The sequence below is a fragment of the Ovis canadensis genome, chromosome 7, assembly GCF_042477335.2.
Source record: "Ovis canadensis isolate MfBH-ARS-UI-01 breed Bighorn chromosome 7, ARS-UI_OviCan_v2, whole genome shotgun sequence".
NCBI classification, from domain to species: domain Eukaryota; kingdom Metazoa; phylum Chordata; class Mammalia; order Artiodactyla; family Bovidae; genus Ovis; species Ovis canadensis.
Window position 1 is genome coordinate 97,901,075 of NC_091251.1, and position 27,647 is coordinate 97,928,721.

General features: G+C 40.6%; 1 protein-coding gene across 12 annotated transcripts in view; it reads left to right on the forward strand.

Moving 5' to 3' along the window:
• Window positions 1–27,647, forward strand: part of GPATCH2L (G-patch domain containing 2 like) — a 59,715-nt gene that overhangs the window by 19,782 nt on the left and 12,286 nt on the right. For 4 of the 12 annotated variants that reach the window (XM_069597129.1, XM_069597130.1, XM_069597134.1 and 1 more), the window contains exons 4-8: window positions 3,398–3,574; window positions 5,503–5,582; window positions 8,293–8,360; window positions 9,465–9,504; window positions 11,492–11,577. In XM_069597129.1, coding sequence (XP_069453230.1) covers window positions 3,398–3,574; window positions 5,503–5,582; window positions 8,293–8,360; window positions 9,465–9,504; window positions 11,492–11,577 — 451 coding nt within the window. Of the gene's footprint in view, window positions 1–3,397; window positions 3,575–5,502; window positions 5,583–8,292; window positions 8,361–8,708; window positions 9,155–9,464; window positions 9,505–9,555; window positions 9,611–11,063; window positions 11,140–11,491; window positions 11,578–27,647 lie in introns of those variants that run through there. The other 8 variants (XM_069597127.1, XM_069597132.1, XM_069597131.1 and 5 more) reach the window with 3 other exon arrangements.

Below are 27,647 nucleotides of genomic sequence, written 5' to 3' on the forward strand. Positions count from 1 at the left end.
CATAGAAGATTTTATAGCCCCAGCTTTTCCCTTTGTCTCTGCGTCAACTTCGCACATTCTGGTGATATTTAGATGCTTAGAGTTCTCAACACAAAGGTATGTTTCTTCCTGCTTCTGTGTCTTTCCTTATGTTGGTCTCTCTACCTAAAATCTCATCTTTACCTTTCCTTGAATGGCTGGTCATCCTCCAAGACTGTCCTCATTTTGCTCCTCTGGGGCATATTTATGGACTACATCTGTGGATTTTTTTGCTCTCAACTTCTGGTTGGGTTTGGCTGTTTAGGAGGCAACAGTGGAAGTGTGTGTGTTTGGGGGAGGTGAATGAGATTGGTTGTATCAGTCAAGTTTTTATTATGATAATACTGTTTAGCAGCCCCTAGGTTTCAGTGGTTTATTGTTGGGTTGGCCAGACAGTCCGTTCAGGTTTTCCTGTAAGGTGCTATGGGAAAACCCGAACAAACTTTGTGGTCAATCCAGTACGTTCATTTCTTGCTATGGGGCTGGGGCTTGGCTGTGGTTCAGCTGCTCTTGCCTGGGCTCAGCCTGTTTCCAAGCTTCAAGTTAGGTTTGTATCTACTCATTTTTTTCTTATTCTGGGACCTAGGCTAAAGGAGCAATGGCTCTGCGTTATATGGACTTCTCAGGGCAGAGGATGTTAATGCCAAGTGACCAAGCCAGATCATATATGAATATTTAAAGCTTTTGCTTGAATCACATCTGCTAATGTTCTACCTGAAGCCAGTCGGACGACTAAGCCCCATGTCTGTGGGATGAAAAAGTGTGCTCTTCCTCAAGGGGTAGGCTCTGTGGAATCCCAGGGCAAAGGGCAAAACAGAGTGTGAATGTATCATTCTGTTACAAGGAGGCAGTGAAGAGATGGAAACAATAACGCAGGGTACCGCCTTGGAGTAGAACCGTCCCTGATTCCCTTTCTCCTGGTTGCTCCTGTTTGTGTTCTTCTGCTGAAGGCTACTGCTCCTTTTTGGATCCTTCTCCTGTAACCACAGTTCTCTATGTTCTGGTAACCATTCTTTCCCCTTGCTTCTCCAGGTCTAGGAATGGTAAAGACTCACTGCTGTCCTGGCTCTGGGATGCTTCAACATCCCTTTGGCTTCTCTTAATACTGTCTACATGTTTGTAAATAATCACTGAAGTCTCAAATACCCCATTTAAATGTACATGTTTCCTAAAGGGATTCTGATATAATCAGGGTACACATCATCTCCTAGAGAACCCTTAACTCTTTTTCTTTCCTTGAACTTACTGCTTTCTTCACTAACCGTATTTATTGTTAACAGATGCATGCCTTTTCCATGGAAGCTTTTCAGAGGCAGGAGTTGTTTTTTTTTTCCCCTACCATAGTCATAACACATTATCTGGCAAATAATAAGCTCTTAATAATTATTGGGGAACACAGATAAGGGGGGCCCTCTCCTTTCTCTTCCTGGAACAAAATTGTACACAGAACCTCAAATTATAAAACAACTAGACTCACTCTGGTTAAAGCAAGCTCCTAGAGGAGCAGCAGGTCAGAGCCTGACCCACTCAGCCTCTCCCTTATTCTCTGGCAGCCCTCTTTTGGAGCTCCTGCATCAGGCAATCCTAATGAACCAGGGTTGAAGACTACTGGTCTAAATGATGTCACAAGGGCCCTTCCAGTTCAGTGAGTCCCTTTTTGTATTATCAAAAATCTGGAGTGAATGCTTGAGAACCAAAACAAACAAAAAAATTCCCTTATAGTCTGCCATTTGTTATTAGAAAATTATGATCTAGGTAAATATACTAATTAATAAAGGGCCCAAGGAATGCTTATGAATAGGAAGGAGTCACTATATTGACTTGAAGTGAAACTAATCATTGTTAATTCTGATGCCTATCTTTTATTCATTCTTTTTTTTTTTTGACTTTGAATCTGCGTTTTGTAAGTGAAATGTGATGAGACAATGAAGCATGCGCTGAGGGCTTGAAATTTCAACTCCCTTGCCATCCTGCCTCCTGGTACCTCCTTGCCTCCGTGGAAGAGGTTCTTTGCCCCTGACTCCCCTAGTAATGGTTCTCCAAATGTGGTCTCCAGACCAGTTTAGCATCACCAGGGAACTTGTTAGAAATGTGCGTTCTTGGTCCTGTTTAGGCCAGAATCAGAAGTTTGGGCAGTGCAGCCTAGCAGTCTGTGTTCCGGTAGCTCTTCCCCATCCTTCGGAAGCACACTAAAGGTTGAGAAACACTGTTTGAAAAACAGCTGTTGATGTTGTGTTTTTATAAAGGAATATTTGGAGCAGCTTCTTTAGTGGCTTCTTTTCCCTTTTAAAGATCCCTGCAGTGATTTAAGAGTTATCCTTAGTGATCCATGAATCTGATACTTCTTATGATTAACAGGTCTGAGCAGCGTCCTGAGATCCAGTACCCATCAGAGAATGAATGCAGTGTGAACTCTAGATGTTCTAGTAATAATTTCCTTCATCCTTGCTGTTTTGAAAAGGGTGAGGGGTAGCAGACAGAAAGTTACCCATCTTACTCCTACTGGGCAAGAATAAGCCCTTTTGGAAATTGGGATGCTGTCGTAGGAGTAGCTGGTAGAAAGAAATTTGAACCAAGAGTCTGGCTGTATGGTTCTAGTCTTGACTTTGTCAGTAATTGAGTATGGTCTTGGGCAAACGGTGTAACTTCTCGACAAGCCTTGGCGGGGGGGGGGGTTATATTGTCTTTATGGTTAGTGTTTTTTTTTCTGGTAGCTTGGGTTGCTACTGTCAAGATGATTTTCTGTCCAATTAATGAGGTATCAAGGAAGAAACAAGGTAAGAATATACATTCTTTATTCACCTATTACAAGAAATAACAGCAAGAAATCCTGCAGAAGTAGCCAGTTTCGAATTGAGAAATAATTTGTGGGTTTTTAACCTCCAAGTTCATTTTTGCCCCTTAGAATGGTACATGAGAGGCAGTTCATTTTTATGTTAAAGGCTTTGGAGTTATTCAGGCTTTGGATTCGTACTGTGGCTTCACCATTACTAACTCTATCTTGATTTTTCTGGGCTTTAGTTGCCTAATTGATAAGTTGAAGTTAGTGTAATGTTTGGAAGAGATAACAAATTTACAGGTTTTTTTAACATGGGTTCTGGTAGGTGGACAGGACTTAGTAAGCGGTAACTTTTTTAGTTTTTACTATCAAAAGCTTCCCAGTGTGTTTCACTGTGACATTTATGTGGAACTAGTTTGATGTCCTGGCTTTTGTCATAATATGGATCAAGAAGTAGCAAACAATTTTTTTTTTTTTTGTACTTTGACTTTGTTTTAAAAAATATAATCAAACCTATAGCACTGAGACATCATCTTCCCATTTGGCTTCTCTTAGAGCACGTTAAAAATTCAAGCTTATGACAGAATCTCTTTCCTTTAGGGGACGATGAGCAGAGTGATTGGTTCTATGAAGGAGAATGTGTCCCAGGATTCACTGTCCCTAATCTGCTGCCCAAGTGGGCTCCTGACCACTGCTCCGAGGTAGAGAGAATGGATTCTGGACTGGATAAACTTTCTGATTCCACATTCCTTTTACCTTCTCGACCAGCTCAGAGAGGTGAGTTCCGAGGAGACCAAAACACATTTCAGACTTTTCTGTTCTCTCTGGGGGGAGTCCACCCATGGCCAGCCTGCTCATGCCTGTAAGCATGCATTGACTGTCTGAATTTTAGAACTAGGCCAGGGAGTTGTCCAGAAGGTTCAACGGTCAGTCTGAAAGCTTGAGGTTCTCTCCATTCTTACCTGGATCAATCCACGGAGACTCTCAGAACTTATATTAGCAGGGTATCCCTTCAGCTTGCTGTTGCCATCTGTATCAGATCTAAGAAGCCTAGCAGTGTGTCACTGCTGCTTATCCTGTGAAACCGATGGGCTCCTGAGTGCCCAGTGGAAGCCTGAAATAGTGGATCTTGGAAGAGAACAGATTTCAGTAACAACATTCATAACAACAACAGGCGTAATGACATTTTTTTAAATGGATGATTTTAAAATATTAAAAACATTTTTTTATTTTAGTAATTCTGTTATTATGGGCTTTAACACAAATGTGTATCCTTTCCCTGTGCTTTCCCACTGATGATGATGTAACAAAGTGGAGTGGGTGGAGCCTAGGACAGGGGAAGGAAATGTGGGAATACTCTCTGGTACTGTCTTCCTAGCTCTGTGACTGGCAGTCACTTCATTCCCTTGGGGCATCAGAGTGATGACTTAGAATATCGTGACATTGAACAGTGTTGTTTCAGAGGTTTCTTTTAGCTCTATAAATTTATGATGAAAAGATCCCCAGAAACCAAAAATCATGCAGTTTCCAGGTGTATGTTGAGCATCTGTTGGTGCAGCATTGCACTGAGAATTGTGAATTCTTCTGCAGTGTTTCGTTATGAATTTGGGTGATTGAAACGCCTTCTCAAAGCAGTTGGTTCTTGGTAAGGATGCCTGGCCGAGGCACATCATTTGATACCTTAATAGTTTTCATAAACACGTCAGTGACCGTTTCTAAAAGTTCTTTATGGACCACTTAAAGCACATACAAATAAGCTAGACTAGAAAGAAGAAACTTTAAATGGCCTGTAATCCCACACCCAGAGTCACTGATAATATTTTCATGTGGATTCTTCCAGTAGTCTCTTCTGTGTATAGAACATATACAGCAATTAGAAAAATGGGATTATATTATACATGCTATTTTTTAAAACCTGTTTCGTGAATTAGAATGTCTTTAAAAGAACTTTTTTCAGTACTTTTGTTTGTTAATTTTTTTGGCTGCGCTGGGTCTTCCCTGCTGTGCGGGTTTTTCTCTAGCTGTGGTGAGCAAGGGCTGCTCTTCATTGTGGCGCACAGGCTTCTCTTTGCTGTGGCTTCTCTGTTGTCTTGTTGCAGAACATGGGCTTTAAGGCACGTCAGCCTCAGTTGTTGTGGCATGCGGGCTCAGGATTTGCAGATGGTGGGCTCTCGAGCTCAGGTTCAATAGTTGTGACACACAGGCTCAGTTGCTTTGCAGCCCATGGGATCTTCCTGGACCAGGGATTGAACCCGTGTCTCCTGCACCGGCAAGCGATTTCTTTTACCACTGAGCCACCAGGGAAGCCCCTGAGTTAGAATGTTTTTGAGATGATAGTTTACATTTAATTTGTAATTAGAAATTGTTGATAATACCTTATGTTTGTGTAGTGTTTTCAGTTTATAAAGTACCTTCCATGTGCTGTTTCATGGAGTCTTGAAGTCCTGTAAAAGAGGACTGAGCAAATGATTGTTCCCTTTTTATAAACAAGGATGCCTAGGTCACAGGTAAGTGACATGCCTAAGATCGTACCACTGGTGACAAAGACAAAGGAATAGTGAATCCTTGGCAGATAGCCTGATGATACTAGTTTAAGGGTCAATCTAGTAAGATCCCGGGTGGAAGGCGTTTGTGTACTAAAAGCATATCACTGCTGATGAATCTTGTGCATTCAGTGACTGAGGTCTGTCTTCTTTTTTATTTAGGGTACCATGCTCGCTTTAATCGTCTGCCTGGAGCTGCAGCTCGATGTCTCAGAAAAGGGCGAAGAAGGCTTGTGGGGAAGGTGATGGCGCTTACTGTTTCCTGGGCTCACTGGGAGGATAATATATTCCCCAAGAGATTTGTATCCTATTGGTAATCAAAGGTGCCGAAGAACTCCCTGGGGTTAATTAAACCAGATGTATTTTGCACATTCACAAGAGTGAACATTATATAGGACATGAGTGGATACATACATGAAAGATGAAGCTTGATTCATACAGAAGTTCTGACAAAGCAAACACTGTCGTGGCAGTGGTGGTGGTCTGTAAACCTAGAGGCCCGCTCTCTGTCCCTTCTCCTCTTTTGATTATATTATTATTGTAGAAGTTGAAATGCTCTTGGCTTCTTTATGACTCCTCTTGAATTCACGAATGCTTCTTTTGTTCTAACTTTGGTCTTTTATTCTAATTCATTAAAAAAAAAATGGGAAGCATGACCTGTTATCAGATTCCGAAAGTCCCTCCTTGGCCATAAGGGAGGACTGTCTGCCATTTACTCAATTCTCCATTTGCCAGAGCTCTGCTAGGCACTCGGTTCCTTTATTCCTCCCAAAACTCTTGTTAAAAAGGTGATATTTTCTTTAAAGAATGAGGAAAATGGGTTCAAAGGTGTTAAGGAATGTCTGATGTTATCCAGATAGAAGTGGCAAAACACAGAGAATTGAACTCAGGTCTACTTCTCTTTTATCGTTTTAAATTTAAATTTAATTAATTACAGATTTTTCACTCTGGCTTTGAGATTGAAAATAAGGCTGAGGCTGAATACCAGTCAGAGAAGATTGTGGTGGAGAAAGAATAAGGGTGGGAAAGGCATTTTTAGAGCATTAATATGTTTGTTCATTCAATAAGTGTCTAGAGTGCCTGAGTGTGGCAGGCCCTATGCCCAACCAGGTAGGTAGTGATCAGAGCTACAGTCTTCCTCCCTTAAGGGAGCTGCTGTTTATATAGGTTAATCAGAGGACTGTTTTCTGCAAAAGAAATGAGTCTGTTTATTTTCAGATGAATTCATATTTTTATCTGCCTTAAATTCTATTTCATATCTCTAATTAGAAAAATATTTGATTATTGGAAGAATACCTTTTCTTTTGGATTACTCATTTTATAGGCAACACAGTGCTGCATTTGCTATTGTGGTAGCTTATTCTAACAGGACAGCTAGCAGGTAGGAATACATGGAGTGGAGGGAGGCCCCAGGATGTTGGGAGTGGGGAAGAGAGCAATGGTTTGACTTTTTTCTTGATTGGTTAGGCTTGACACATAGTGTTCTCCCTAACACCTACCTTATTTTGTTTCAGCTCTTATAAAATAAGAGCCTTCCACGCCCATGGAAGTAAATAATTTCAAACTGGAGGACCCCCTTTAGCTTGCCTGTAAGGAAAGTAGGGCCTGTTGGATGTGTCTGTAATGATTTCAAATGAATAGGATAATATTTACTTGGTTAATTCATCTTCATCACCTTAAAGGGATATTTGTCATTTCTAGCAGAGGTCACTGTTCTGCCCCCCTTCTTCTCCCTCCCCTATCTCTCTCCTCTTTTTCTAAATTGTAATCATAAATAATGAGTTTCATTCACAGCTCCCTGCCAGCGAGCTGCTAATTACGCAAAGTACTGCTTGTAATTTACACAGTAATAAACTGTAAATTTAAACATTACGGCACTTTAAGTTAATAATTTTTCTGCTGTAACAAATAGTTCATTTTTCACCTATCTTTTCTCTTGGCCCCATTACCATGGCTGTGTCTGTGACCAAGAGGCGTAGGTGTAAGGAGTGAAAAATAGGAAGAATGAGAAGCCTTTTCATTTAGCTCCACTCCCACCCAAAATCTGACCTCCAAGTTAATTTTTCTACAGCCAGTTCTGCTGAAATGTGTACCCTCATATTTAGGCTAATCCACACACAGATGAGTACAGATAACAGTGTTTGCCCAGAAACAAATGTGTTTGAGTAACAGGCTTGACATTTTTGACATTCATGCCCATGACTTATGCTCCTTCATCTTAACACGTCCTCATATGCGTGTAGCTCTTGCTCATGTGCTGTCAATGCGCTTGCCCAAGTTCTGTGATAGGTATCCACTGTAAATGTACTCAAGTTAAATGAAGGGTGAGTGCCTTCTGCCGTTTTCCAGTTTTTTTGAGATTAGTTTCTGAACTGCTTGTGTTATGGGTATGATTTTGTATTACAATCTTGAGGACCACTAATTTATGAACCAGTTTATACAAACTTGTATTTTTACTTTAGGAGATGATGTTTAACAGACAAAATACAGGGTGACAATTTTTGCAAGTTGCAAAAATCTTTTGACGTGTATACATCAAATGGATGCTTAGGTGTTCCTAGTGAGGACTCTGTAAATGTCACATTATGAAGGTGGTTGAGGCTATACGTGAATGACTCTAGGAATCTTGGTGTGCTGGCCTGTTAAAAATTAGCTGCTGTTGGATTTTTTAAAAAACTCTTTCTTTTTTGACACTTTTTAATGTCCAGGAGGTATATTAAAATGCTATACACAGTTTTAAAAAAAGACTTTTTCTGAGCACTAATGAAAACTAAGTCTAGAATAACATGCAATACTTTTACAGTAGAGTTCCACTAAAAGCTGTCTAGTTGCTGTTGGATTTTAAGATTGATATCTGACATGTGCTTTGGGGTTGCTGGTATAATCATGGGAAAGCGTGAGTTTGGTGACAGATCATACTTAATGCTTGTTTTATCTTCTTTGCCTTTTCAGGAGTCCAGCATAAGTAATCTGGGTACTGAGAGGATAGGCCACCTCATTAGTGACCCTCGGCAGAAAGAGTAAGTGCTTCTGTATTTACCAGTGCTCTCCTAGCCTGTTCCTTGGAGGAGACCGCAGAACGTTTTAAGAAGAAACCTGGAAATTCTGTTGTAGAGCTGAATGAGGTCATCTTAAAGATTGGTACTTTATAACATGGCTAACATGCTAAGTTCATGAGAGTGATTGTTTTTTCCTTTCTAGACTAGTTTTTATTTCTTTGCATTTTATGTCTCTAGATGCTACATTGTGAAAGTAGCCTCCAGTGAGAATGTTGTATTTTAAATCAGTTTTTCCATCTCTTAAAATTTTTTTGTTCAAAATGTGTGATTGCTTCTGTATTCTCTTCTGTATGCACTTCCCATTTTTAGACCTCTAGACAAAGAAGTATCTTTTTGTTGTAACTGCTGTGATAAGTGCTGCTGGAGAGCCTGTGTGTAGCCCTAGAAGAATCGTCTGCCTTTTCTTGTGACAGCTCTGCCCCTGACACGACCGGCTCTTTGGTGTCGCTAGTTTGTGTCGTGGTCAGTGTCCAGTCGTGACCCCGTATCCTTTCAGCCTGGTTGGTTGTTATGAAATTGACAAGGTGTGGCCTGTGCCCCTGTTGAACTGGGATCCTGTTCTCACCGCACAGCTGAGAGTGTGTTGGTTTCACACCATCGTCTTGAGTTGTTTTAGTGCCCAGTCTTCTGTATTCTGACTTTTTACTTTGAAGAGTCATTTTTTGCCAAAAAAAAAAAAAAAGTTCATACGCATTTAACATCTCCTTTTCTCCTCTGATTCCGTTATTTTTCTCATTTCTTTTTTCTTCACTTCATTAATCCAATATCTTTTCTATCTTCTCGTCTCTAATAATGTTCCTGCCACTTCTTTGACTTCCCTGGTGGCTCAGACGGTAAAGCGTCTGGCTACAATGTGGGAGACCCGGGTTTGATCCCTGGGTCAGGAAGATCCCCTGGAGAAGGAAGTGGCAGCCCACTCCAGTACTCTTGCCTGGAAAACCCCATGGTCGGAGGAGCCTGGTTGGCTACTGTCCATGGGGTCGCAAAGAGTCGGACACGACTGGACGACTCCACTCACCACTTCTTTTATTGTTTTCTCTCCTCTTATTCCCTCCCTCTCTCTAGTTTCTGGTTACCATCAGCTGGGAAAAGAGAACGAAATCAGGTAAGATTATTTTTCTTTGTCATCTTTATCATTTGATTTCCTTTTCTTTAGAAAGAATAAAGCCCTGGCTTCTGATTTTCCTCACATTTCTGCTTGTGCACATGAGGTAAGGTTCCTGTTCCTTATGTTATTCTGATTTTCTTGGAGAACTGTTTGCCGAAAATACCTTAGTATTCAGTAATAAGAACAAGAGCTAATTCCCCTTTTTAGGTTCAGTTGTGCTCTTCGGTTTATTACTTGTAACATATTTCATAGGAATCCAGTTTTTATTCTGGTTTTGAACTTTGCAGTGAAAAATCAGAATGAACTTCATTTGCCTATTTTTCAGTTCAGTATTAGCATCCCACGCTGAGAAATGCAATGTTGAATCCTAAACACAAGAAGTAGAGGATGGTAGAGCCTCTTTGGGTGAAATGGGGTTGAGGCCTTTGAGCCTCTTACTCTTTTCTCTAGCTACCCCTGAGGAGGCCCTTGGCATATCTAGGGCTTTATAAGGGTCCTAATTTTAAAATTGCTGACAGTGGCTCTCATTGTGTTCCTTGAATGTCCTAGCCTTTTGTGTTTTGTTGGGAGAGAGTTTGCTTCATCTTCATGATTAGTTGTAAAATAGATGAATACTGATAGGTGTTTTTTCTGCTTATTATCTTATTAATAAGTTGGTAATACTTTTTAGACTTGGCATTTTCGTCTTGAAGTTACTATTTCAAAATGAACTAGAACAGTGATAGACCTAACTGGTATGAATTTATATGATTTTGGATGGCATGTGGATACACAATTTTTACTTTAGTTACAATAATTTATGTTAGAAAAATGTAATCATTTTATCAAACTCGTTATTTCACAGAAATACAGTGATGACAATGCCAAGTAAAACTTAATATGAAGGAAAATATAAGTAGTAGAGCAGGTGATCGGAAGATAGTCATTAAGGTGGAATGTGAGAGAGTGCAGTTTGGGGAGTGCTACGCTAGAGTGTTAATTGTATTTGCGTCAGAATCTAAAGGCAGAGAGACCTGTGATGATCATCTCATCCAGATCTGTTAATTTACAGATGAGATGGATCATCTACAAACGAGGTTTAAACCCTTTGCCCAGAGTCACACAGCACTGGGACTGAAAGCTCTATGACAGACAGTTGCTTAATTCCTATACTTTCTAAGTTCTTTTGAAATTATTAACACCATTCACTGTTCTTCTAGTATTCATATATATTTATATCTGAAATGTGGGGGGAGAAGTATTTATTGTAGAAAAAAATCCAAAGAAGACTAGCCAACATAAAGTGAGATACTTTTATATAGTGTCCCAATGGATCCTTACAGCCCCCTTTTGAGGTGAATAGGTGTTTTACAGATGAGACTGAAATTACTTTCTAAACCAAAAGCGGTATTTTATGTAGCCCTCACAGTAATCCCACGAAATAGGTAAGACAGATAGTGATACATCTGTTTTACAGATGAGGATGGTAAAGCCCAAAGAGCTTTTGTAGTTTTTACCATATGACAGCTCAGTGGTAGGCTGGAACTAAACATTGGATATTCTAATTCTTAACCTAGTTCTGTTTCCACTACACTGCTGCTGGTTTGTGCTAATCAGTTATTCACTGGAAACATCTGCCAGGATAAGGACAAGGTAATTTCATGCTGGTATTCTTGGGAACAAGGGCTGAAAATCAGTAGGCATAAGTTCCCTTTATGTCTGTTAGAAAGTACTGTATTCTGCCACTTAAGTAATGATTATGTATCGGAAGTTTTTGAAAAATTGCTGCTTACCAAGGAAGAGTCTGTTTTTGAGGCTGGCTAGATTAGTTACGCTACATTTGTGGGTACACTCTTGACTGTGCACAAATTGATTGAACGGTGTCTGTGGTATGACAGAAGAGTTGAAAAGTCAAAGGGGAAAAGTTAGCAAGTAGCAGGTAGCCCTTTAGGATCAGATCTGTTTCATGTAAGCCTTACTGAAATAATCTCATTTATTCCTGCAGTTTAATCCTCTCTCTCCCCTTTACTCCCTGGATGTTCTTGCTGACGCTTCTCACCGAAGATGTTCACCAGCACACTGCTCTGCCAGGTAATTGTGTCCTAGTGACTGTCTTTTCTAGATGATACTGTTGGCCTTTTATAAGCCTTTTCAGATTAAAGTATGTTAGTGTATACTGTCCACTTTGATCTCTCAACAACTTTTTGAGGTCAGGAGTTGTTTTAGAGAGGCAGGAACTGAGGCAGAGTGTTGAAGTATCTTTCCTGTGGTCCCATGGCTTACCGTCTGATTTAAAACCTCAGCTTTGACCTAAGTTCTGACTCATCCTCTGTGATCTGACTCCTGCCTTCTCGTCCAGCCTCCTCTCATAGACTGCTTCCTCCTCACCGAAGGAGAGGTCCAGCTGTGCCTGGGAGCTCTGTTTTATTCTTCAGATTCACAACTCTTTCCTGCCGCTGAACCTTCGCACGCGTTGCCTCTGCTGGACCGCTGTCTTAGAGCTCTTCCCGCGGTTGGCTCTTTCTCACCCCAGCTGGGGCCGCCTCCTCTGGGAGGACCCCTTCGGGCTATCCTGTGTGAAAGCGCCTGCCTGCACCTCTCACCGCTCGTTCTCTCTCTCTTTCCTTTAGAGCTTTAATTACAGTCTGTAATGGCTTTATTGTTGTTTTGTTCTTCTTACTTTCCCCCTTGTCTCTCACTAGACTATAAGCTTCAGAGTGCTGGGACCTTGTCCGTCCCCCACGCCTAACACAGTGTCTGGCGCTTACGGGGCATTCAGTATGAATTTGTCAGGATAAATCCTGCACTTGAATAGCAGAATGAAATCAGTGCCTCTGAATATACATTCTCTCAAGTTGGGTGAATGCAAAGTAAATATGGTTTCTATGATGGCATGCCCTAGTGGGTTATTGTGCACAAGGAGCAGCTAATAGGCTGAACCATAGAACCTTTATTATTTCTCGTGGCACAAAGAATTTCTTTCCAAGGTTCCAATGATTTTTTTTTTCTTTATTCTTCCTAACACATTGTTAAATGGATATATCCATAGATTTGGGGGGCAGGCTGCACTAAGAAATGATTTTTTTCATGGATATAGTTAGGATATTTGCTATGGCCTATAATAATGAGCTCTGCACTATAACCGCCTTCCTGACCTTCTTCTGGAAAAGTAGTATTTCAGTAGGAAAAACTTTTGGAAAGAGAGACTGTCACGCATGGTGTTAAGTAAGAGCTTGGAAAATCAGGGGATATTAGTAAACTACTGTAAAGCCTTTTCTTAGTCACATGCTATTTAGCCATCATTCATTCATCATTTGCTGACTCCTTGCTATGTGCTTTCATGGGAAGCCTTCCTTGGTGACTCAGATGGTAAAGAATCTGCCTGCAATGCAGGAGATCCGGGTTCAATCCCTGGGTGGGACAGATTCCCTGGAGAAGGGAATGGCAACCCACTCCAGTATCCTTGCCTGGAAAATCCCACGGACAAAGGAGCCTGGTGGGCTACAGTCCCTGGGGTTGCAAAGAGTCCGTCACAACTGAGTGACTCACACTTTCACTTCCTTTCACTTTATATGTGCCAGGTACTTTGTTTAAACATTTAATACTATCCTAAAGGAGCTTATATCCTCATGGGAGGCTCAGGTGTGGAAATGAACAACTACAGTTACGAATGACAGGTACCTAAATGTGTGCACCGGAGTGATAGCAACTCAGAAGAGCAGCTCCTAACTCAGGCTCAGGGAGCTTCTCTTAGAGGTGGTAGTGCTTAGGCTGTCTTGGAAAATGAAATTTCAGTCCATGGGAAAGCAGTCCTCCAGCTACGTGTCTTAATACCAGATAAAATAATGTCCACGTGTGCTCTTTAGGAAGACTCTGTGAGTAGCACCATGTCATGTCGGATCCTGCAGGTGGATCATTTGTCCTCCCCCCTCACTTCTGCTGCTTTGAGCTGTGCTGAGATTGGCACATCCATGCTTTTGTCCGGTTTCCTGCTGCCTTTAAGGCCTCGTCCTGGTTGGAGTGGGTGTGAGCTTCATGTTTCTTTGTGTATCTCATTATTCACATCATTATCTTTGTTCTCTTACTGGCCGTGCTTGTGGCCAGACTTGGAAACGTAAGGAAGCCGAGGCTGAGCTTCTGGTGCACTCAGCTCTGTGGAAATAGCGCTTATTGCTTGCGACTGTTGCTGAAGCAGGATGAGAGAGTGTGGACACTTACAGCTCATCCTTGTCCTGCCTGGCGTCATTCCTGGGTCCGTGGACACAAAGCGGGGTTGCAAACATGAAGGATCTTTGGGGCACGGGAAGAACATTTTTAAACTTACATTTATTTATTATTTTATCCTTAAAAAATTTTTTTAAGTTATACATATATTAATTAGTCTAGCAGCACATATTTTTGTTTTATGTGTACGTATTACATATTAAGGAGTGTTCAGATTTTTTTTACTGATGAGGGCGCACGAGCAATAAAGTTTGGGAAACCCTGATCTGTGGGAAATAGTCAGCACAAGTGACCTCCACAGGTTTTAGGAAATGTGGGTGATGAGACACTTCCCCCAGGGCTCCCTGTTTTCCTTAATAGTGAGGTCCCTGCCCGGCAAGGGGTCAGCAGAGAAGGAGCAGCCTAGCTCCAGTGTGGCTGACGGATGCTATCGGATTCAGAAGTGGATGGTGGGCTTTGCAAAGGGTGGACCATTTAACAAAACCTGGCACCTAGGGAAGGACTGTTAGAGAGCAGTGGTGGTAGGGAAGAGGCAGGTGAGTGACCATATTAAAAACTGTTTCGAATGGAAATTTTGTCTTCTTCTTGTTCCATTTTATTTGCCGTAAAGATTCCTTTCAAAGCATCTGGGCAGCGTTGGGAATTTCACACCCATCATTAGAACGATTTGTGCGTGTGTGTGTGGTGACTATGTTATCATTAGTGGTATAATTTTATTTTGCGAAGAGAGAAGTGTTTCCTGTTTTATCACAGCTTTCCCCGAGGAGGCCTGGTGTATTAATTTGCTGTATTGCCTCCTGGCTGTTCCCAGGCTGTTTTTCCTCTTCATCATGGAATTTTTAATGGCCCTACTGCCTCTTGGGAAGCATGTGAGGAAGAGTTCCTCGGGGAGTGCTTCCCTTTTTTCACATGCCTATAATTACTCTCCTGTAAGAGCACAAAGAGTTTGATGATCATGCCTGAACTGTGAAGGTTTCCTCCTGTCGTTACTGAGCTGAGGCTGCTTCCTGCCTGGATGAGACCAGTTCAACTCCCCCCCAAACCCTCAGCTGCGAGAGAGGGGTTCAAGCACCTCCTCACTGCTAGAGCCTTCTCCAAGTGAGGCTTGGGGACCGCTGGGGGGTAGTGAGTGACCTCAAGGTACTCGCTTGTTTAGCATTCCACTGCCATAAACAAGACATAATGGGGGCATGATTTTAAGAGAAATGTGATCAGTGTGTCATTTTAACACCGCCCAGATGGCAGATGCAGTGAGAGCGAACCTTTGTGGTCTTTATACCACCTAATTCATTTGTGGGCTAAGAGATTTTCAGAAATACCACCCTAGAAATACTGAAGTTTTCTGGTTTTCAACCCTGGCTGTACTTTTGAATCACCTGAGAAGCTTTAAAAGAAAAAAAAGTATATCCAGGCTGGTCCCCCACTTTGCAAGATTCTGATTTAATTGGCCTGGGATGAGGCCCAGGCATTGGCAGTATTTTGGAGCTCCCAGGTGTCTCTAACATGCAGCCAGGATTGGGAACTATTGCCCTAAAGGCATATGGTTTTAGAACTGGTGCTTTGTAATTTACTTAACAGGAAAGCCCATTTCATAATTGGCCTGTGCTTGGGTGTTGCGAGCACAGTTCTGTACGGAAGGGACCATTCTGGGCTTCTCTTAGCCTTGGAGAATTGCTGCAGGGGAGGAGGAGAGCAGTAGGTCCAATACTTGGTAGTGGGCAGATGGGCAGAGCTGATGGGTGAGTGTGTGAGTAGCTGGACCGTGGGCAGGGGATATAGGGATAAACTTCGGAAGCCAGCTCTTGGGGTTGGGTTGTTCGGTTGCTGGTGTTGGGCTGTTGCTATTAAAGTAGTGAAACCGGGTGCTGGTGTTGAGAGTTGCTGCTGCTCGGACAGCAGATGGTGTGATTGGTGTTCTGGTAGAAGCGCTGGTGTTGCTGTCAAGGACACAGTCCCAGAATGGCAATAAGGAACCAGTGCTGTAGGCAGCTTTTTCCAAAATGAGAGATTTATTGATTGAAAGGTAGTTGTTTTTTTTTTTAAACCATTATTGTCTTAGAGAACCATAACTGGAACTTATAAATTGCTACATCTCTTTGTATGATGCACAAGTCGCCAGTTGTAGTTTTTGAATATCTTGCGGCAGTTTTGAGTTTCTTCAACTCTCCTGATCTTTCCTCTATTTTCAGTGATCACTTTGTAGTATATCACCATTTCTTTTAATCTTTCTTTTAATCTCATATTAGTTTTTAATCTCATATTAGTTTGAGGCAGACTCAGATAAGAGTCTTGGCTTTTACCTGGGCCAAAGAATTAACCTCCCCATACTTCAATTTCCTCACCTTGAAAATGAAAATATCAATATTTTGGGGGCTGATCCGGGATCAAAATGAAATAATATACTTGTATATTTAGCATACTGGTAGCTAATACTTATTTTTGTTATATAGTTAACTACACTACCCTGTTCTAAGGATAACTGCAGTTTTACAAAACTTGAGTTGGTTTCCAGAGTCATTTGCTAATGAGTATTTAGTATAGATTCTTGAGGTGTTTAAAATGACCCCAAGTGGACTATAAGAGAAGGCATTTGGGTGCTTGGGTGAAAGAGAGAGAGACCTTCCTGTTAGTTGAAATATGATAGGCTGCACTCATTGTAATTCATTTTATCTGTTCACAAATGCTGTGATCTGCATATCAGAGTTGTGTGCCCAGCTGGCTGTGCCACTTGACAAGGAGTTTCAAAGAGCAAAAAGAAGACTCAATTCATGCTATTAATTTTGACCTTTGGAGCCATAGTAAACAGCCTCAGGTTTTACCTCGGGGCTTGGGGGAAAGAACCTTTTATTAGTCCTCTATCTGCTGGGGATGCTGTGATGCACAGCAGCTCTTGCTCACCTCTTTTAGTGCTTGGTTTTGGTCATGTGTTAGGAAATGTTTGTGCTGTAACGTTGTCCATAAGGCTGCCCACTCCTACCGGGACGTCTCATTCTATAGTGCACAGTTCTGGAATCTTGTCCTCTGTTGGACAGTCTCATTTATAGCAGCTCTCAGCCAGCTGGCATCTTACTGCCAGGTATGGAATGATGAAAGCATTTTCTCTCTCTCTTGTTTTGCTACTGTAATATACCCATCCTTCCAACGGATATGGAACTGCTGTGCTCCTTTGGGTGGCATGAGACAGCTTCATGATATGCCAGCCTTTGCCCAGCAAAGGGAAGTAAGTAGATTACAGAGAATGTTCAGGTGCTGGCGAGCAGTTTGTCACAAACTGCTGAGGGTTTGGTTTGAGTGAAAACACGAGTGGGATTGCCAGGATCTCTTCCTAAAACCTCCTTTGTGTCCTCTGATCGGGAGGAGGTTTTCTCTCCTCCCTGTGACACTCCTATTTCTAGTGTCTTAGGCCTGGATCCTGTCATGTGTGCAAGTCTGTGAAGATATATTTCCCCGACCGGGTGTTTAATAAATGTCGCTTAAACCTGAAGGTAAAGTCACACGTGAGGAGCGGGCCTGTACTCCTTAGGTTTGTTTACTCCTCTTTTCCCGCATGCTCCCCTCTCACTTTCCTTGCTCCTTGATTACAGCTCAGTGTCTTGTGACACCTGTTAGTTCTTTATGTGTCGGCCTCCCTCCCTCTGCTGTGAGCTCCTGGTGGATGGGCCCTTGGCTCAGTCATTTTGTGTATAACCTCTGCACCCAGCACAGTGTAGGCCTCCATAAATTTTTGTTAAAAATAATTGAGGTGAATAGATAAGTAATTAAGGAGAATAATTGGAATATATGATGTATATGATCTTTGGTCCTTAGAAATATCAATAGTTTTTCCCTGATGTTACTTATTTGTGTGTTTTAAAGGAAAAGTACAGAAAATAAATATCTTTTAAAAATAAATTTTATTTTTATTTCATCCCCAAACATGAACTTTTCAATGAGTTTTAAAAATGAGTGCTTTTTGAAGGTGAACCATTCCTTAAAAATTAGCTTGCCGTTGACAGAAGAAGACTGTTTTCTTTCCTTAGGAATGACTTTAAACATCTTTGTTCTAAATCTAAAGCAGTCACTTCAGTTATTTATTTTTTGCCAACATTGGTTCTATTAAACATGCATGTATTTCTCAAAGTAAGTTTTTCTTCCCCTAAAAGTACATTCCTGCCCCAAGGACATAGTGACCTGCCCAGTTTCCTAAGTAACACTGCAGTTTTAACAACTCACCTGATCTTTTTAGTTACCTGCAGTAAAAAATAAAATAGACGTGTTGTGTTTACGTGTGAATATACAGAATACTCTTTCAATTAATTTTTAATCTTCAACATTCACCTTCACAGTTACAATGTGAATTTAGTGATTTTTTTTCCTGAAGTAAGAATTTTTAAAGAGTGTATTTAATGTTTTTAATGTTCATTCCACCCCCACCGCCCCCAGATCCTTTAAGCAAATGCTGCTGAATGTGATGGTTTAGGAGAAGTACTGACCCAGCACTCATGCTGTGAAGGAAATAGTGCCCGAAGAATACTGAGGCCCAGATTAGACGAAACAGAACGAACGTAGCCTGTCTTTTCTCTGAGTTAATTGCTTGCATGCTGGGGAATAATAAATATATTTTTCATCTACATTTATATTCATTTAGTCACTCTGTTATTCTTTAAGGTAAATATCTAAATATTTTATGAACTATTTTATGAACTAGCTTGGCCTTGGGAGTTTCTTTGTTTTTTTTTTTTTTTTTTTTTTAGCTCAGTAATTTTCACAGTAGGTAGAAGCTTATCAGAATTACCTGAGGTAGAATTTCAAAATAAACATATTACAGATTCTTCTTCCATCCCTGCATGGTGGGAGATGTGTATTTTGTAAAAGCTCCTGACATGATTCTGTTAACCATATGTCACTTCAGTTGAGAAGGAGTTTTAACTTGGTGGTGGCTTTAGCTTAACTAGTACTTAGCCTTTTTTTTTTTGCCTCTGCACAACTGAAAGATCCGCTCCCTCCTCGCACAGTACATGGTTCACCGTACAAGAGCAACTTTCACTGCTCTTTAAAAGAAAAAAAAAAGAGTTAAAATTAAAAAAAGAAATGTAGTTAAATTTTCTGCCACTCAGTGGATAAGGATTGGGGTCTGTGCGCCAGGAGAAGGGGAAGCCCACGCCGTTCCCCGGCCCTTTGTGATGCCTCCTCACCTGAGTTTTGGCCCGCTTCAGTTTCTGTCTTGGGAGACAGCGGCATTGTCAGAGTGAAAACAACACACTATTTGTTGTTGTTACTCAGCCCTAAGTTGTGAAGTTATTCTTCCTCTTATGAAATGACTCTCCAACCTGGAAATGGTCTTAAGAGAAATGTTTTAAGAGGGAAGGAGCACTAAGCTGAATTTTAGGAATGAGCATGGTGTCTTTTTAGGCCTGCCTCAGCTCCTTTCTATACAGGTTCTGTAACCATGAAAGCTGTGCTTCTGGAAGTGGCCCAGGCTATAAAGTCCATTCAGGAAGAGGCTGTTTCGCTCACCACCATATCGTCTCCCCCACCAGGTAGAAACTCAGTGAACAGTGAAAGGAGCAAAACTCCCCTAGAGGAGGGGAAATAGTCCACACAGAACTACATACTTTTATGACAAAATAAGGTTATTGACTTACTCAGCCGTGTTGTCTGGTTTCAGAAAGCCTCCAGTTCTTTCCTAAGAGGAATTTATGAATTTTGAAGGTGTAACAATTAGGAGTGGGAATGGGATGGTAGAAGTAGACCGTTTGCTACAGAGAAGTGGCAGGCTGAAGGCTTTAGCAGTCGGAAGTCATTTAACGTAGGGACAGTTAACCCCGAAGCCCTCAACATTGCTAAGCAGAGACCAGTTGGGGGGGGGACCCAAGAAGCAAGGCCCAGGGGGCAGGTGGTGCAAGGACCACCTTGAGCACACAGCAGCCTCCTCAGGATGCTGCACTATATAGTGCAGTGGATAACTATGTGTAGAAGAGTAGGCAAGTAATACTTATTTTCATTTTACTAAAATAAGCATTTAAAAAACCATTGCCTTTCCATTTAAAATGGTTTAAAATGCAAACATTTTTATTCCAAAATGTGTCATTCCTTGAAAATGTGGGATAAATGTTACGCTAGGACTAGGTCCATAAAGAGTGATAATATGTGCCCTCAGCCATCTTCTTGACATACATCAAGTGCACAGAGCTGTGAAATGATGGATGGTGTGTAAATAAAAGGCAGTATTTGTTTTGTTTAGCTCAAGTTGATACTTTAAGAATTACTACCTTAAAACCCTTTTGAGTGTTTTTCTTATGAATGTTATTTTGTATCTGTCAAAACTTAGCATTTCATAAACATTGACCTTGAAGAAGCAGTAGTTTTTAATTAAATTTTTATTGAAGGATAATATACTTACAGAGAAGTGTACGAAGAAATACACACCTGATGAATTTTCATGAAGCTACATCCAAGTAAACCCAGCATCTAGATGCAGAAATGGAACATTCCCAGAAAGAATCCTGCAAGTTGCCTAAGCCTTTTCTAGCGGCTGTCCCTCTTCTTCCACTAGCCGCAGCTCAAGGGTAGCCACGGTCTTGATGTCTAATAACATTATTTAGTTTGAAGAAATGGAGTTAACGTTTAATCTGAAACGTTTTAGTGAGTCCTTTAGTGAGCTTAAGGTAAAGAAGAAGGGAGCATGGCTGTAAACTGTTTCCCTTTGCTTGACTTTTATCTTTCTCTAGGTCTTTAGGAGAAGCATGATTGAGCTGGGCTTCCCCGGTGGCTCGGCTGGTAAAGAATCTGCCTGCAATGTGGGAGACTTGGGTTCAATCCCTGGGTTGGGAACATCCCCTGGAGAAGGGAACGGCTACCCATTCCAGTATTCTGGCCTGGAGAAGTCCATGGCCAAAGAGTCAGATAAGACTGAGAGACTTTCACTTTCACTTTTGATTGAACTAGAACAAAGGGCTTGGATAGTATTTATTCAAGCACCTTGCTTGTGGAAAAAATGGAAGCTCTGTTCTGTACATTTCTCTGTTTTGAGGAGAAACAAAATTTGTAGTTTCACTTTCTTTTCTGCCTGTGTCTTTGACTTCAAAGGCAGTTAATACCTCTACATTTAGACCTGTCTATCCCTGACATTCTGTCTTATGTGTGTCTTCTTAGTAAATCAGCATGCCGATTTAGACTTATTCCCAGAACTCCGTAAGGTATAAAAAATGGATCATTTCCGCTATTTTACGCATTTATACTTAATTTCACTTGGGATTTCAGAATTAACTATTCATGGAGTACCTAACTTATTGTCTTTTGCCATATAAATGCGAATGATCAATAAAAGGTGACTTAGGTGGAATTTTTTGGACCATAGGCTTTATATTGTAAATATCTGCCTTTTGTAGTGTTCTTTGCATTCTAAAATATTTCTTATGATTTCAGTCAAATTCTTATTTTTTCTTGTTTATAAATTGAATTGACTCTTAAGCTTTTGCTGTTTAAAGAGAGAGAGTATTTATGTGTGTGTGTGAGGGCGAGAGGGCAGCATGTGGGTGCACATGCCCATATGCTTTTAAACTGTGGAAGTTGCCAGATTGGGGACCTCTGAATAGGAAAATTTGCCTATTCAACAGTAGTCTTGTTGCCTTGCTAACTAGATTCTCTTAGATTTGAGTGAGGTTTCATTTTTAAGGCTATCAAGCCATGAGACTTGATTCCCCAGCTAGGACTACCAATTAGGAGCTCATCTGATATAATTTTATTAGAGTCTTTTGTATATGCTTTGTACTCTGGCTGCGTTTTTAAAAGTTTTATTAAAATATCATAATATAAAATTTACCATTTTAGGGAATACCCTGGTGGTCCAGTGGTTAGGACTCAGTGCTTTCACTGCCATAGACCAAAGTTTGATCCCTGGTCAGGGGACTAAGATCCTGCAAACTGTGCAGCATTGCTAAAAAAAATTTACCATTTGAATCCCCTGTAAGTATAAAATTGAGAATTTTTGTTTCTAAAACTTTCATTCATTCATAGCCATTTTAGTCAACAGATACTTAGTGGGGATCAGCTATGTGCCTTGTGCTAAAGTTGGTAGGTCACTGGAAAATTATGAAATACATGTAAACATGGTCTCTATTCCCAAGGACGTTAGCCTAATTAGAGAAAGCAGATACATATACACCAGTTAAATAATGGTTCATGGCTGATAAGGCCTAGAATGTTCAAGGAAAGCTGTGTGCAAATGTGAAACTCACTCAGCTTGGTCCTTTAATCAGGGGTAGGATTTGTCTAGGTTGAGAGGAAGGAGGAAGCAGGGAAATGAAATAGCATACCAGTATCCTAGCCATGGCAATCAGAGAAGAAAAAGTAATAAAAGGAATCCAAATTGGAAATGACATATGTTATACATAGAAAATTCTAAAGATGCTACCAGAAAACTACTAGAGCTCATCAGGGAATTCAGTAAAGTTGCAGGATACAAAGTTAATACACAGAAATCTCTTGAATTTCTGTATACTAACAACAGAAGACTAGAAAGAGAAATTAAGGAAACAATCCCATTTACCATCACATCAAAAAGAAAATACTTCTGAATAAACCTACCTGAGGAGACAAAAGACCTGTACTCTGAAAAGTATAAGATACTGATGAAAGAAATCAAAGATGACAGACAACATACGGAAAGATATGCCATGTTCTTAAGAATCAATATTGTCAAAATACTGTACTACCCAAAGCAGTCTGTAGATTCAGTGCAATCCCTATCAAATTACCAATGGCATTTTTGCAGAACTGGAACAAAAAATTTTAATTTGTATGGAAATCCAGAAGACCCCAAGTAACCAAAGCAATCCTGAAAAAGGAAAAGAGTGCTGAAGGAATTGGGTTCCCTGACTTCAGACTATACTACAAAACTACACTCATCAAAACAGTATGGGTGGGAGGGAGGTGGGAGGGGGGTTCATGTTTGGGAACACATGTAAGAATTAAAGATTTTAAAATTAAAAAAAATAAAAAACTCAAAACAAAACAAAAAAACAGTATGGGTACTGGCACAAAAGCAGAAATACAGATGAGTGGAACAGGATAAAAAGCCCAGGAACAAATCCACACATCTGTGATCAACCTGTGATAAAAGGAGGCAGGAATATATGATGGAGAAAAGACAGTCTCTTCCATAAGTTGTGTGGGGAAAGCTAGGCAACTACGTGTACAATTAGAACATCCTCTTAACACCATACACAAAAATAAACTCAAAATGGATTATAAACCTAAATGTAAGATATCGATGCTCTAAAACTGAGGAAAACTTAGAAAACTGACTTAAATCACAGCAATATATTTTTGGGTCCACCTCCTTGAGTAATAAAAATAAACAAGTGGAACCTAATTCAACTTAAAAGCTTTTGCATACCATAGGAAACCATAAACAAAATGAAAGGACAGCCCACAGAACGGGAGAAAATATTTGCAAATGAAGTGACCAACAAGCAGTTAACCTCCAAAATATACAAACAGCTCATGCAGCTCAATATCAAAAAAATAACCCAATCAAAAAATCAGCAGAAGATCTAAATAAGTATTTTTCTAAAGAAGACATACAGAAGGCCAAAAAGCATGTGAAAAGATGCTCAACATCACTAATAATTAGAGAAATGCAAATTGAAAGTACAGTGACGTACTCCCTCACACCAGTCAGAATACCCATCATTAGAAAGTCTACAGATAACAAATGCTGGAAGAGGGTATGCAGAAAAGGGAAATTTCTTAACACTGTTGGTGGGAATGTATCTTGGTGCAGCCACTGGAAAAGAGTATGGCAGTTTCTCAGAAAACTAAAAATAGAATTGCCGTATGGTCCAGCAATCCCATTCCTGGGCATATATCCTCAGAAAGCCATAATTTGAAAAGATATGCACCCCAGTGTTCATTGCAGCACTATTTACAATAGCCAAGACGTGGAGGCAACCTAAATGTGTATCAACAGAGGAATGGATAAAGAAGATGCATGTGTACTGTGCACACGTGCACACACACAAATGGAGTGTTACTGAGCCATAAAAAATGAAACAGTGCCATTTGCAGCAACATGGATAGGCCTAGAGATTTTCATACTGAGTCAAGTAAGTCAGAGAAAGACAAATATATGATATCATTTATATGTGGACTCTAAAATACGATAGAAATGAACTATACTTACGAAACAGAAACAGACTCACAGACATTGAAAACAAACTTACAGTTACCAAAGGGGAAAGGTTGAGGGGAGGGATAAATTAAGAGTTAGGGATTAACATATAAACACTACTGTATATAAAATAATCATCAAGGATCTAATGTATAGCACAGAGAACTCAATATTCTATAACAAGCCATATGGAAAAAATATGAAAAAGAATGCATACATGTATATGTGTAACTGAATCATTTTTCTGTACACCTGAAATTAATGCAATATTATCAACTATTTCTTGTTCAGTCACTCAGTCGTGTCCAACTTTTCGCAACCCCATGGACTACAGCACACCAGGCTACCCTGTCCTTCACCATCACCTGGAGCTTGCTCACACTCATGTCCATTGAGTTGGTGATGCCATCCAACCATCTCATCCTCTGTCATCCCCTTCTCCACCTGCCTTCAATCTTTCCCATCATCAGGGTCTTTTCAAATGAGTCTGCTCTTTGCATCAGGTGGCCAAATTATTGGAACTTCAGCATCAGTCCTTCCAATGAATATTCAGGGTTGATTTCATTTAGGATTGACTGGTTTGATCTCCTAGCAGTCCAAGGGACTGTCAAGAGTCTTCTCCAACACCACAGCTCCAAAGCATCAGTTCTTCGGCACTCAGCCTTCTTTGTGGTTTAACTCTCACATCCATACATGACTACTGGAAAAACCATAGCTTTGGCTATATGGACCTTTGTTGGCAAAGTAGTGTCTGCTTTTTAATACAATGTCTAGGTTTGTCATAGCTTTTCTTCCAGGAAGCAAGTGTCTTTTAATCTCATGGCTGCAGTCACCATCTGCAGTGATCTTGCAGCCCCAGAAAATGAAGTCTGTTACTGTTTCCATTATTCCCCTATCTATTTGCCATGAAGTGATGGGACCGGATGCTGTGATCTTCGTTTTTTTGAATGTTGAGTTTTAAGCCAGTTTTTTCATGCTCCTCTTTCACCCTCATCAAGAGGCTCCTTAGTTCTTTGCTGTCTGCTGTAAGGGTGGTGTCATCTGCATATCTGAGGTGATTGATATTTCTCCTGGCAGTCTTGGTTCCAGCTTGTGCTTCATCCAGCCAACCATTTTGCATAATGTGCTCTGCATAGAAGTTAAATAAGCAGGGTGACAATACACAACCTTGATGTACTCCTTTTCCCAATTTGGAACCAATCCATTGTTCCCTCTCCGGTTCTAACTGTTGCTTCTTGACCTGCATACAGGTTTCTCAAGAGGCAGGTAGGGTGATCTGGTATTCCCATCTCTAAGAATTTTCCACAGTTTGTTATGATCCACAAAGTCAAAGGCTTTAGCGTAGTCATTGAAGCAGATGTTTTTCTGGATTCTCTTGCTTTTTCTATGATCCAGCAGATGTTGGCAGTTTGATCTCTGGTTCTACTGCCTTTTCTAAATCTAGGTCGACCATCTGAAAGTTCTCAGTTCACATACTGTCAAAGCCTGGCTTGCAGAATTTGAGCATTATTTTGCTAGCATGTGAACAGAGTGTAGTTGTTCAGTAGCTTGATCATTCTTTGGCATTGCCCTTCTTTGGAATTGGAATGAAAACTGACCTTTTCCAGACCTGTAGCCTCTGCTGAGTTTTCCAGATTTGCTGGCATATTAAGTGCAACACTTTCACAGCATCATCTTTTAGGATTTGAAATAGCTCAGGCTGGAATTCCATCACCTCCACTCGCTTTGTTCATCGTGATGCTTCCTAAGGCCCACTTGACTTGACACTCCAGAATGTCTGGCTTTAGGTGAGTGATCACACCATCATGGTTATCTGGGTCATTAAGATCTTTTTTTAAATAGTTCTGTGTATTATTGCCACCTCTTTTTAATATTTTCTGCTTCTGTTAGGTCCAGTCCATTTCAGTTCTTTTTGTGCCCATCTTTGCATGAAATGTTCCCTTGGTATGTCTAATTTTCTTGAAAAGGTCTCTAGTCTTTCTCATTCTGTTGTTTTCCTCTATGTCTTTGCATTGATCACTTAGGAAGGCTTTCTTATCTCTCCTTGCTGTTCTTTGGAACTCTGCATTTAGATGGGTATACCTTTCCTTTTCTCCTTTGCCTTTTGCTTTTCTTTTCTCAGCTATTTGTAAGCCCTCCTCAGACAGCCATTTTGCCTGTTTGTGTTTCTTGTTCTTGGGGATGGTTTTGATCACCGCCATCTGTACAATGTCATTTACCTCTGTTCATAGTTCTTCAGGCACTCTATCAGATCTATTCCTTTGAATCTATCTGTCACTTCTACTGTATAATCATAAGGGATTTGATTTAGGTCATACCTTAATGGCTTAGTGGTTTTCCCTTCTTTCTTCAATTTAAGTCTGAATTTTGCAATAAGGAGTTCATGATCTTAGCCACAGTCAGCTCCCAGCCTTGATTTTGCTGACAGTATAGAGCTTCTCCATCTTTGGCTGCAAAGAATATATTCAGTCTGATTTCAGTATTGACCATCTGGTGATGTCCAGGTGTAGAGTCATCTCTTGTATTGTTATAAGAGAGTGTTTGCTATAACCAGGGCATAATCTTGGCAAAACTGTTAGTCTTTGCCCTGCTTTATTTTGTACTCCAAGACCAAACTTGCCTGATACTCCAGGTATCTCTTGACTTCCTACTTTTGCATGATAAAAAAGGACATCTTTGGTGTCAGTTCTAGAAAGTCTTGTAGGTCTTCACAGAACTGTTCAACTTCAACTTCTTTGGCATTAGTGGTCGGGGCATAGACTTGAATTACTGTGATATTGAATGGTTTGCTTTGGAAACGAATAGAGATCATACTGTCGTTTTTGAGATTACATCCAGTATTGTAGTTCAGACTGTTTTGTTGACTATGAGGACTGCCCTATTTTTTCTAAGGGATTCTTGCCCACAGTAGTGGATATAATGGTCATTTGAATTAAATTTGCCCATTCTGGTCCATTTTAGTTCACTGATTCCTACAATGTCAATGTTCATTCTTGCCATCTCCTGTTTGACCACTTCCAATTTACGTTGATGCACGGACCTACCATTCCAGGTTTGTATGCAGTATTGCTCTCTACAGCATTGGGCTTTGCTTTCACCACCATGCGTATCCACAGTTGGGCACTGTTTCTGCTTGGCTCAGCCCCTTCATCCCTTCTGGAGCTATTTCTCTGCTCTTCTCTAGTTGCATATTGAGCATCTAGCGACCTGGGCAGTTCATCTTTCAGTGTCATCTTTTTGCCTTTTCATACCATTCGTGGGATCTCAAGGCAAGAATGCTGAAGCGGTTTGCCAGTCCCTTCTCCAGTGGACCACGTTTTGTCAGAACTCTCCACCATGACCCATCTGTCTTGGGTGGCCCGACACAGCATGGCTCATAGCTTCATTGAGTTAGACAAGGTTGTGATCCATATGATCAGTTTGATTAGTTTTCTGTGATTGTGATTTTCATTCTGTATGCCCTCTGATGGATGAGGATAAGAGGCTTGTAGAAGCTTCTTGGTGGGAGGGACTGGCTGTGGGTAAAACTGGGTCTTGCTCTGGTGGGCGCCATCTTGACAGATATTAAATCAACTATACTCCAATATAAAATAAAAATTATATAAAATAGCCTGCCAGAAATTTCAGTGTCAAGTCCACTGCCTTTCAGAGAATCTTTTGCTTTTCCAGCTTTGAAGTTCTTACTGTTTTCTTTTTTAAATAATCTGAATATTTATTTCAGGGAACCTATTATTAGCACATAAATTATTATGTTTAAAAATCACAGAAACTAAACTTATTTTGT